Below are 12,397 nucleotides of genomic sequence, written 5' to 3' on the forward strand. Positions count from 1 at the left end.
AAATGGAAGAGAACGGATGCCAGGAAGGGTGGGACTGATCAACAGAGGCATTAAAAGTGAATAATAGAGAAGGAAGGGAGCAAGGAAAGGAGGCAGTGAGCTATCAGCCAAGAATTCTCAGTGATTATAGACTCTGAAATTACATCTGCAAGCTCCTTTATAACCCTTGGGTGCAGCTCATCAGGCCCTGGAGATTTGAATTCATTTAAAGTAGCTAGGTGTTCCCTATCCACCTCTTTTCCTGTCTTGGGCCCTGCATCATTTAACCTGTTATTACTAGGTTGGGCAATGCTTTCCTTTTGGGAGAAGACTCCCACTTTTCTTTCTCGTTGCAATTGTTTGCATTTGTGCCTGCAGTATTTCACCTCTAGGAAACTCTCATTCATCTTGAACTCATCTTTGAGTATTTCTGACCAGCAGTTCCTTAAGCTTTTTGACATCAGCATTTTTAAAATCCAAAGTACATATGTATGACTGCACTCAGCTTTCCCTTGTCTCTGTATCACGAAACCCAAGAGGACAAGATCACATCCTCCAAGTTTTGCAGTACTTCCACCTCATTTATCAGTACTCCCCTGTTAGTGAGGCCCAAGTCCAAGATAGATTATCCCCTTGTTGCTTCTGCCAGCTTCTGGGAAATGAAACTGTCAATGAGGCTATTGAAGAATTTGTTGTACCTTACATTCTTGGCAGAGTTTCAGTTGCAGCAGATATCAGAGTAACAGAAGTCTCCCATGACTACAATATCTCTCCTTTTTAAATGTTTCACAATCAGCTCTAGGAAGGCATCACACAAGTCTTTGGTCAGGCTTGAGGTCTGTAGCAGAAACCTGCAGTAAGGTCACTTACTGATGATTTGAAAAATGCATGAGGCCTAAAAAAAATACCCATTTTGTCCTTTGTCATTTCACCTTTGTCCTAATGTATCCTCGTTCTTACTAATGCAATCTTTCTTTTTTTCTTCCAATTAGCATCTGCTTAGATTTCAGGTCCCATAAATGCTTATTATGCAGTCATATTTTCTGTTGAAGCTTCTGGTGGGATTAATGGCCTTTAAAAAAGAGAATTAATCCAATAATTCTCTGACCCAATGTTCCACATGTCCCCTGATGTATCCCAAAAGGAAGAGGAAGAACCCTGTTCGTTCTATTATTGGACATCTCCCTGTTATTGTAAACAAGTGCCTACAGGAAATGCATTCTGAAACTTTTTGTAATTGTGTAGAAGACAACTGGCATCTTTTCTCACCCTTTGGGAAAAGCTGCATGTGTACAGGAACCTTCACTGCACCTGATGGGGTTTTGTTTCTTTGAAAAAGAGTGTTGACAGACCTGAGAAAGCTCTTTGAATGTTCAACTTAATGCTCAAAGAGCACAAATGCAAGCTGTACTCCAGTTTATACCTGCCTGCCTCCCCAAGATTAAACAAAACCAAAACCATATCACCTTGGGGCAGTTCCAACACAGGTCCAAAGATCTCACGAGGCCACCTAACCAATGTCTTTTTCCCTGTCTGGGAATCATGAGTCTAGCCAATCATTCCCCGGCTGGGGGGGTGGGGGGAAGGTTGGTGTGTCATTTGACACTAGAGCAGAGCTTCCCCAACTTTTCATGTTGGTGACACAGTTTTTAGACATGCATCATTTTGCAACACAGCAATTTAGTTTTACTAGCAAACTGGAGGTGGAACTACTAACCCCTTTCCAGCGTTTGCGTGACACACCCAAACGTTGCAGCCAACACACCAGCATGTCACGACACACAGTTTGGAAAGCTCTGCCCTAGAAAATAAGAATAAGAATGTTCTTATTTTTATGCCGCCCATCTGACTGGGTTACCCCAGCCACTCTGGGTGGCTTCTAGCAAAATAAGAAACACAGATGGGCTACATGTCAGGATTCTGCCATCTTTCCTGGGGTACACCAATAACTACTTTTCCATCCATTTCCACAAGGTTGAAATATTTTTGAGCCTTGGATGTTGGGAGTGGGGTAGCACCCCACATAGAGCTGTGAGATGCAAGAATTTGAACAGGTGTGCTCGAGTTTCCAAAATGGTCAAAGGTCAAAGGCCTGGAAACGATGCCTTATGAAGAACGGCTAAGGGAGCTGGGCATGTTTAGCCTGGAGAAGAGGAGGTTAAGGGGTGATATGATAGCCATGTTCAAATATATAAAAGGATGTCACATAGAGGAGGGAGAAAGGTTGTTTTCTGCTGCTCCAGAGAAGCGGACACGGAGCAATGGATCCAAACTACAAGAAAGAAGATTCCACCTAAACATTAGGAAGAACTTCCTGACAGTAAGAGCTGTTTGACAGTGGAATTTGCTGCCAAGGAGTGTGGTGGAGTCTCCTTCTTTGGAGGTCTTTAAGCAGAGGCTTGACAACCATATGTCAGGAGTGCTCTGATGGTGTTTCCTGCTTGGCAGGGGGTTGGACTCGATGGCCCTTGTGGTCTCTTCCAACTCTATGATTCTATGATTCCACCTCATTCCTATTCCATTTTGTAAGAAAGCAGCATCTCCTGCCAAATATTAAGTGTTTTTCACCTTTGGGTGTCTAGATAATAATTGTTGCTTTCCCTGAACCATTCATTCTTGCTTCTGTGCCGTCTTGAAAATGCATTCCATGTACACCAGCAGAATAAAGCTATGCATGGGAGCATAGGAACATAAACAGTTGCCTCATACTAAATCAGACTGAATTCTTTACATTGACTAGCTGTGACTCCCAAGGAGCTTCAGGTAGAATCTGGAGATGTTGGAGATTGAATTTGGGACCTTTGGTAGGCAAAGCAGATGCTCTGCCACTGAGCTACAGATGGTTTTTTATACCCGAGTAGAGATTTTATGGGATGCGGGTGGCGCTGTGGGTTAAACCACAGAGCCTAGGACTTGCTGATCAGAATGTTGGCGGGGTGAGCTCCCGTTGCTCATTCCCAGCTCCTGCCAACCTAGCAGTTTGTCAAAGTGCAAGTAGATAAATAGGTACCACTCTGGCAGAAAGGTAAACGGCGTTTCCATGCGCTGCTCTGGTTCGCCAGAAGCGGCTTAGTCATGCTGGCCACATGACCTGTACACTGGCTCCCTCAGCCAATAAAGCGAGATGAGTGCCGCAAACCCAGAGTTGGCCACGACTGGACCTAATGCTCAGGGGTCCCTTTACCTTTACCTAGAGATTTTATGACCGTGTTTCTGGCAAAAAAAGAGAGAAACTAGTGATCTTTGAATTTGGTTGGCGTCCCCTTCCTTGTGTTCTCTTACTTTGATACCGATATCTGAGCAGTGGTAGCAAGATCTGAACTTGTAGCTTGCATGAACCGGAGCTGGTTTTAATGATATGATCTTTTACGCTTATATCAGACACAACAGGAAAATCAAAACTGCAGCTTTTGAATATAGTAAAGTCCTGTAAGGTGCCCATATCTACCAACCAAGCATGTAACGTAATTTGCTGCATTCTGAGGCTTTTTATTTACTTGGGGGGGGGCAGATACTTTTATTCTGCCCAATCCATGCAGTAAATCCTATAAGGATAACACATGGATAATGTATTAGTCAATTTGATCATCAAATGAGATTTTGCAGTTTCCGCAGGAGAATGGATGGCAGTCTCTTATGTGCCCAGTGCATTACTGAAAGCTTGAGATATCAGGGAGATGAATGGTCTTTATTAAGTTTCTGCCTCTCTCAGAGATGCAAGCTGAGAAATGTGTTGCGTCTGAACTGCGTGTCTGATCTTCCATCCACTTATCTTTCCCTAGCATTTGCCAATAAGATAATAGAAGTGGAAACTGCTTGGGTTGCCTGAGGACTGCAGAAATTCCTGCAAGTGAAAATTGCAAGGCACTTGCAAAGGGGTATGCCATATGAGCGAATCAGGCCTCCTCACAGCGCCTTCCCAATGCCCTGTCACCATGGCCACTGCCCAGCCCTAGACCATATGACCAGCTGCAACTGGGCTGCAATTAGGGAGCTATGACTTGTGAAGCAAGACAGTAACTAAATTTTGCATGGAATGGCTGAGCCTGCACCGATTTGGAAGGAAACAAGCAAATGGCATTATCCATTTATAAATCTCAGCAAGCTTTGGTTACTTAGAATTCCTGAGCTGGGTATCTTCTGCTAGTGAGTCAATAACAGTTGATTAAGCATGCAGGCCTGCTCAGCAATCTAGGAAATGGAGCATGGAGCAGACTCAAAGCACTGAAATCACTCTTGGGGAAACACTTCCACTGATCAGTGCTACTGTCTTGAAAGTGAAGAAATGGGTCCAGTAATTTCAAACACTGACATCTGGTACTGTTGATCAACGTTGATGTGGCTCCCTCCATTGATTAGGCCCTGGGTAATCCCCTACTCACCCAAGTAAAGTTCCTGCACCTGTTTTTGGGCCTTCCCTTCCTTGCTTCCTTTTGTAGAGGGCAGAACTTCAGGTGTGCCATTGCAGCATGGAGGAGGCATGAAAGGAAGGGCAACAGAAGACGCAGCTTGTCTTCTGCTTCAGTAGCCAACCTAAGAACTAGGGTGATTTGATGGAGGGAGTGCTAGTTTTGGTTTGGCAAGACCTAGTTTTGACTCCCCTCTCAACCATCACACACACTGGGTATCTTGGTATCACTGTCAGCCTCAACTGGCATTTCTGATGATGGGATGGTCTCCCTGAAGTGAAGGTGTGATAAAAAGATAAGAGCAATGGCATAAAGGTATGGAAAGAATCTCCTGGCTGCAACCTGGAAGACCTTCTTGTCTATCTTCTCCGAAACCTCAGCTGAAATCAACCACTGCATTCAGAAGGGACCGAACACGTCAGTATAACCAATCTCTAAATTAAGCCACCTGGGAGACTGATTTAGGGTTTCTCATGATGGCATTTTAGCAGTGGCCGTTTCGGACTGACATGTCTGTGCTTAAATGTAGATAAGATCACATTCCAAACAATGCAAAAAGTGAAAGATCAGAGTTTGACATTTATTGCTGGCCATTCGTCACTTTAAAAGTAGCACAAAAGTTGAAAAGCTTGACTGCCGTATAGAAAATAGACTCTCAGTTTCATGACAGTGATATATATCAAAATGCCTTGCTACGCACCATTAATCTCTCATGACTAAGAATGGGCATCGCTCCATACCAGTGGCCCCTTCAAGTTCTAACAAGCCAGCTGAAGAAGACTTGAGCCACATGAGAGAAACACATAGTATTATTCCAGTGGTGCAAGAAGCAGAGGAACTGCAGAAACTAATGCAACACTGCAGGAAGCACTCAAATTAGTAGCCTAAAGTGAATGCCCACCATTAGAAGCGACACAGTGCTGACATACAAATCAAGCACACATGAACGGAAGCATAACAAATGAAAAGAAAAACATGCAATGCTTCCTTCCATCACCCAAAAGTGCCTATTAAAAAAACAAAACAAAAACAGATCCAGTAATGAAGGGGGGGGGGGAGCAGCAAAGTGGATGCAAAAAATATCTCTGAGTATCAGCTGAGGCCTACTGAGACCTGACAATTATGGAAGAGAGCTTTTTAGTCAGCAAGAGGCAGAGGAAGTGGGATAATAGGCAAAATATCTGCCTGTGTGCGCTTTTTAATTGAAAGTGCAATCTTCAAGTACAACCCATTAAGTATTGCTCCATTTCAAGTCCCATCAAAGAAAGGTAGCTGTAAAGGAGAGTAACGAACACATGGGTCGCTTGAGTACTGCTGTCCGCAGGGAAGGAAGTGATGGGAGAATGGAAAGGAAACAAAGAGGTTTGTTGCATAGAGGAAGAGGTGGGCGGATGTCGTCAGCCACCTTGGCTACATGTGCAGAAGGCCAGTCAAGGGAACAATGTCTGGCACTGAGTCATGCCTCAGTTCTAAGGTAGACCATTGAAAGGGAGGAGAACACGGCAGCGTATGTGTTTTAAGGCCTGTAGTACAAATTGGCCTTGCATAACAACAGCAACAAAAGACTGTATTCCTTTCTTAAATTTCTTCCTTTGCCATATTTGTTCTCCCATCATCTTATAACAAGGGAGCTGTTTCCAGAAGAGAAGTGGGAGAGATTCTGTGGTTGCCACCAGGAGATGTTTGGTGTCACCTGCATTGACCTGGGTAGTCCTAGGAGCCTTCATACGGGAGTTGCTTAATGGATATTCTTTGTCTTGATCTGTTTATAGGTTGTGGGCTTACTTAAATGTTTATATATGTTAAATGAACTGTAAATGGTTGAGTCATTGTCTTTTCCCAGTGTTATGTTGCACTGATACTGTATGTTTGATTATGAATTGTCACTGAATTACAGTATTTAGACTTTGATATTATTATTATTTTGTGAACCGCTTTGAGCACAGATTTACTTGTGGAAAAATGGGGTATGTAAATAAATTGGCAAAGGTAAAGACATTCAGCTGTATTTTCCAACGTGGCTTTCCAGTCTAAATGATTTTGGGGCTCTGTTTTTCTTGCAATAGTCATGTTCCCTTTACAGCTGAAAAGCATTTTCACAGAATTATTGCATACAATGTGATAGGCATGGATACAGTGAAGGAAAACCAACCTAACAGCCACAATGTAGGGGCAAATGTTTGCATTGTATTTTATTCCATTGGCTGATACATTACCTGCTTGAATCTCCATGACACACTCTGGTCCAGTCTTGCTGTTCATTTCATTAATTCTCTTTCAATGGCAGTTCCACTGTTCAGCCATGTTCCAGGTGATCCCATGTAGCTACTTCCATCTTGGTACCTGTAGTTCTATCTGGGTGTCCCTAAGCTACAGGAACATGGAGTTTACTGGAAGGACCAATGTTGGGAATGCTGTGAATGACTTCGGTGTATTCACAACAAAGCTCCAACATTTGGTGCTGGAAATGGCCGTAATTATTTACGCCTTCTTGACAACTGGTGGTAGTGTTTACATGACCTGAGAAACGCATAGTAATAGTCATTGACAGTAGATTTGTTTCCTGTATTTAATAATGCTTGAGTGATAACCTGGTCACTGAAATTGTAGATTCCTAAGTATGCATTGCTTACCTAAAATTCAACATACTTAACTGAAGCAGACAGTCAGCATGGTTTTATCATAAGAGGAAATCTATGGTGGAGCTGAAATAAATGTATTCACCAGAATTCTGTATGTATACTGATCTCAAAGAGTCTGTAGATATTCTTACAATATTTCCCGAAATATTCACTGGAGATTTGCTATCAACACTTGTCATACTAGTACATTTGATGACAGTATTTGATGCCTGACAGTACAAACAAAATTATATTTAGCATGTGACAGCATACTGAAGATAAAATGCAATGGTATTTGGTATTTTATATTATTTGACAGCTGACAGTTTTTGATGCCTGCTAAAATGAAAACATTTAAGAGACGTCGGAAAGTTCTGAGGTAAAATGATTTTAATTCTGAATTTAAAACATTTCAAATTCGGGGTGGATTTCAAATATTTGCAAACGATCATTTCAGCTCCTGTTTATAATGATTTGCTTCTATCAAAACATGGAAAGAAGAAACTGCAAAGGAGTCTGAAATGAAGGTGTGGCAAAAGAGAGACCACTACATGAAAACCAACGATGTCCCTTAGCTTGTTTTATGTCTGGGGACTCACGATAACAGTTTCAGAGTTTAACTGCAACTTACTTACGTTCACCTTTTGACTCAGTGCTCTAATTGTGGGACGAAAAAAGACACAACTGCCATAGCAGCCATGACTAAAACACACCATCAAAACCTTATTCTCCCCACCTTACATGCAGTTAACAGATGAACGGCCAATGTGCATCTAGCGTCAACATGCTTGTTGCACACCTACCAGGCCTACTGATTCCTAGCATCCATATTCCATAGATGAATAGAATCATTCACGTAGCGCACACAGAACATGAAAGCACTTTGCCACTTAAGTTCCAGCTCTTAAGCAAGTGCTGTATGCTACTAAGTCAGGTGTGGGGAACATATGGCTCTCTAGGATTTGCTGAAATACAATTCCCATCATCCCTGGCAATTGTCCATACTTGCCAGGACTGCTGGAAGTTGTAGTTCACCAACAATTGGTGGTCAAAAAGTTCCACAACCAAGTCATATTCAGAATAAAACCATTGAAAGTAAACACAGCTGAAGTCTGTTGTTTTCAATGGGTCTACCTCAGTATACGACTTTGTTGGATGTAACCCATATTACTGGTGTTATTCGCAATTGTTCTCCACAGTGGTGTTTTTTTTTTTTTTTTGCTCATAGAAAGGCATTATGGGTATTCCACAGGAAATCTAAGTCTCCTATACCACCTGCCATTAGCTCCACAGAACAAATGCACTTCTCAGCAATAACAAAAGTCATTTATTGTGCTTGTGGTGAACTGTTGCTTTTCGTTATACCTGTGACTTTACGCTTGCATTGAGGTTTGTTTGCAATGCCAGAGACATTTTTATTTTTTTAAAATATCAACAATATGCTCTTTTTCTCTTGAATGATTACGATTCTGACACAAATTTTGAAACCTTTCTTGCAGGAGAGCAATTACTGATTTAAATAGTGTTTTCCACCTTCTTGGTACATCACTGTTTAAATTGTCACTATGTAATTCTGTGCTTTGGAAAATATTAAGCATACTTCTTATACAATGCATGTGTTATATTTGAATGTGAACTACAAGAATGCTTGAGATTGAGAACTGCGGTCAATATTTCAATGATGATAATTAATAATACTTCTGTTCCCATTAGCTATTTTTCTCCACTCTAGTTTCTATTTTGTTGTATCACATACAGAAAGACCTGTAATTCAGTTTGCCCCACCGAAAGAAGGCAACTGGGTGAAAGGCGCAAATTTTTTTTTTGTTTTGCGCTGCAAACAAGTAATTTCACATTCCAAGTGTTTCCAAACCAACCAGCCAACCAACCTGAAACTAGAAAACCCAAAGAGAATGATGTTTTTGGCAGTAATCCATCAAATGTTCGCCTGCTGTCAAATGCAGCAAGTAAACACCATTGCAGTGAACTGGAATTGAATAGCAGTATGTTTCCTGAATGGAAATTCAAATCATGTTCCAGCCAAAGTTAACTACTTTTAAGCCCACTTACCTTCCATGGGAGAGATAAGGTTATATTTAAGTCTCTCCCACGGAAATCAATGGGGAAAAGAAGCATTTAGCTTTGACTCAATCATGCCTCAGTCACTTGGTTTAAAACAAGGGCATGATAGCTACTTTTGTCACACAATGTCTGCAACATTTAAAACTCTCTCCCCACACCTCTGCCCACCACAAAAGGAAAACTAGAACGTACTGTACTTACTATAGAAAGTTTGGGAGGTCCACAGACTCAAAATAAAATCACAGTCCACAATCCTCTTTCAGAACATAGCATCTTAATCCAAATAATATCAGAAAGGTTAAAAATTTATCAAGCATGATGTAAGACACATAGGAAAAAACCAATTCAGTCTAAGAGGTCTTATATATTTAGTGTGTAAAAGAAGCCATCACACAAATATAATCTTGCGGGACATAAAAAATATCATCGACTGCACACCCTCTTTATTTGGAATAGGGAGTTCAACTCTTGGTTTGTAAGAATATCAACAATGGAAGAAGATTGTGGGGAAAAACATTGCAAGTGGTGGCAGTGGCAAAAATCTTCCAAAGAAATACATATGCAGAGGCAGATGTGGGCAGGGGTTCTTATATTCTTTCCAATGATCAAGATAATATTCCTTGGATTTCCCATAGCAGAAGTAGAGCGTGCCATGCCGCAGAAAGAGAAGGAGGCTGTCTTTCATACATGGAGCTCAGTGGGTGCATTATTCTCCCACAAGCACATCGGGATAATGAGGGATCCAAAAAGCATGGCCTGTGAGGAACGGGCAAAAGCCTAGCCTGAGGAAGAGACAGTTAAGCAGGGAATTAATGCTGTCTTCAAATATCTGAAGGGGTGTCTAGAAGATGATGGGACAGGCTTGCCCTCTGTTGCTCCAGAGGGCAGGACTGCCTTATCTTGGAGCAAGAGGTCACCAACTCCTGGCGCTGTTCCCGGACTAAGTCTGTGTGTCAGAGTGTGGTCAGGATGTAAGATAAGATAGACAGAGTGCCATCCCTGCTCCACTGGAACAGCCAAGGCCATCCATTGCCGTCACGGACTGATAAAGGAGAGCACTTTGAGCACTTGTTAATACCGCTGGCTTTCTGTTTATACATTGACTCAAAAGCTCAAGTTATGGATTTTAGAAATGCTCCCTTGGAGAAGGAAAAATGTGGATTTTGGAGCCCGTTTCAGACTGACTGCCCAGTCAGGTTTCAGGTTTTGGGAACCCATTCCTTCAGTTGAACACTGCATAAACAGATTTTGATATATCACACTGTGAAAGTTGATTTCAATATGTATATATTTGGAGGACTGGGGGGAAGGAAACCCGTGTACAGCGCAATCCAATACATATCCACTCGGAAGTAAGTTCCACTGAGCTCAGCGGAATTTACTCCCAGTGTACAAGACTGCAGACTTATGGAGCAATTGTAACTTCTGACTGGAAAAAGAAGTGGGACTGACAGGGCTGGCCCAAAACGTTTTGGCATCTGAGGCGAGCCACAAAAAGGTGCCGCCGCTGCTGCCAGGGAAGAAAGGGTGAGTGAAGATACCTTAAAAATGTATGAAGTACTTCCTTTGGCCTTCTAGATTGCTGTTTCTTCTCTATGATTGTGGCCTCTTCAATCCTCCCACTGCACAACAACAGGCAGAACCAGACATAGGTGCCATCTTGTGCCAAATATTGTGGGTGCCAACGACAAAGGGCTTCAACTTTGCCCATTGACTTTGTGGGTACCCAGCATCCACGGCCTACTGGAGTTGGCTCCAGTGGAACCAGGACTACATTCACAGTCAAGTTCTGTTGTGTGTGTTGTGTTGTTTTTTATTATGTGTTTCTAATTTGTTTGAGAAAATTTTGATATAAATCTTTTTTAAAAAAACAAAACAAAAAGGCAGATAATTCCTCAGTAATTGAGAAATATTAGGGGTATACAGTCATCCTTTCCTCATACACAAGACATATTTAGTCTTACTGGAACACGGGGGCAGAACCTCCACAATTGCTTTGACTTTTAGAGAAATTGAAGGATGTTCTGCAGATGCTAGAAGACTCTGTGGCATTCCTATGTGTGATTCTTTAAACTGTCCTTGAAACTCCTCAGATGTTTGGCCTGAAATTTCAGGGGGTGGGGTGGGGGTGGGGACAAGGCAACTCTAGGGCAGGCTAAGCAAGCCATGTGCGATGATTTCTTTTCACACCCATGGAATTTGCTACGTCTTTTTCAAATGCAAGTCATTTTAAGTATGCAAACAGAAACAAAAAAAGGATGCACACTATGTCTTAATCTAAAGTTTGTGAATATTGCATAAATGGAGGAACAATAAGTTTAAAAATTTTGAATAGGCACTTACTGGAATTACAGTTAATCCTGATACAGTCTAGATGGGGAAGAATAGATGAGAAATGAAAATTTATCCTTCAAAGTAATAGCTGCAGACATCCAATAAAATCACAGTCCACCCTTCCGGGGACAGACACATGCAAACATGGCCACTGCGTGTTCAGATTCTTTCAGTATTGCCATAGAACGCAGATATATGGTGATAAAAAACTTTATAAATAGAAGTGAGTAGAAATAGAGGATAAAAAAAATATGGCCAATTTCAAACAAAGCTACATGGTGACAAATCTAAGTGGGGAATAAAGGCTTGTGGAGAAACTGGTCCAGATACTGGATTTAAGCTGGCTGCCACTTTCTCCCCCATATATGAAAGAACAGATTAATCTTCTCAATTTTAATTTAAAAAATAATAAAAGTGCTCCGTCACAATGGGGAATAGTACAAGCCAAGCCAATAATCACACATTCTGGATCACAGTTAATACCTCAAAGGAGGATGCAACTTTAAAAGCTTAAAATTGTAATTGCAACATTCCAACCACCTTAGATGGTCTCTCAATCCTCGGAAATACCCTTAGCTTTTACTGAAGTCGTTCAGTAAACATAGGAAAAGTGACTTCGCCATCTCCTCTAGAAATCTCCTATTAGATTAAAGCGAACCAATATCATAATTTGCTTTTTGACTTTTGAGAGGATGCTTTTCGACATCTTCTCTCTTGTGGGCGTTAGCAAATTTATTTCCGCCTTCACGGTGAATAACAGGCGGGGCAATGCTTTTATTTTATTCATAATGTAAGGGGAATGTGCACTTTGTATGGGCAAATTGAAACACCCTTCTCGAATTAGCAGCATACTCATTTGTTCCTCTACATGGTCTTTGAGGATCATCAATATTATTGCTTTTATTTCTTAAAAAAATAACAACCTAGATTTTGTTTCCATGTAGCTGAGTTTGTCATGTGTCGTCAACCGCA

General features: G+C 41.5%; 1 protein-coding gene and 1 long non-coding RNA gene across 31 annotated transcripts in view; one reads left to right on the top strand and one right to left on the bottom strand.

Annotated features, from left to right (window-relative positions):
* Nucleotides 1–12,397, bottom strand: part of NRXN1 (neurexin 1) — a 1,006,781-nt gene that overhangs the window by 515,368 nt on the left and 479,016 nt on the right. For 20 of the 30 annotated variants that reach the window (XM_081854468.1, XM_081854496.1, XM_081854470.1 and 17 more), the window contains one exon: nucleotides 11,435–11,461. The exons of the other annotated variants lie outside the window; for them this stretch is intronic. In XM_081854468.1, the coding sequence (XP_081710594.1) occupies nucleotides 11,435–11,461 (27 nt within the window). The remainder of the gene's footprint in view (nucleotides 1–11,434; nucleotides 11,462–12,397) is intronic. 30 annotated transcript variants of the gene reach the window in all.
* The window catches only part of LOC309338060, a 268,979-nt gene that overhangs the window by 103,888 nt on the left and 152,694 nt on the right, over nucleotides 1–12,397 (top strand). The window lies entirely within an intron of this gene.

The sequence above is a fragment of the Podarcis erhardii genome (genome assembly GCF_964252035.2).
Source record: "Podarcis erhardii genome assembly, chromosome: 3".
Classification (NCBI taxonomy): domain Eukaryota; kingdom Metazoa; phylum Chordata; class Lepidosauria; order Squamata; family Lacertidae; genus Podarcis; species Podarcis erhardii.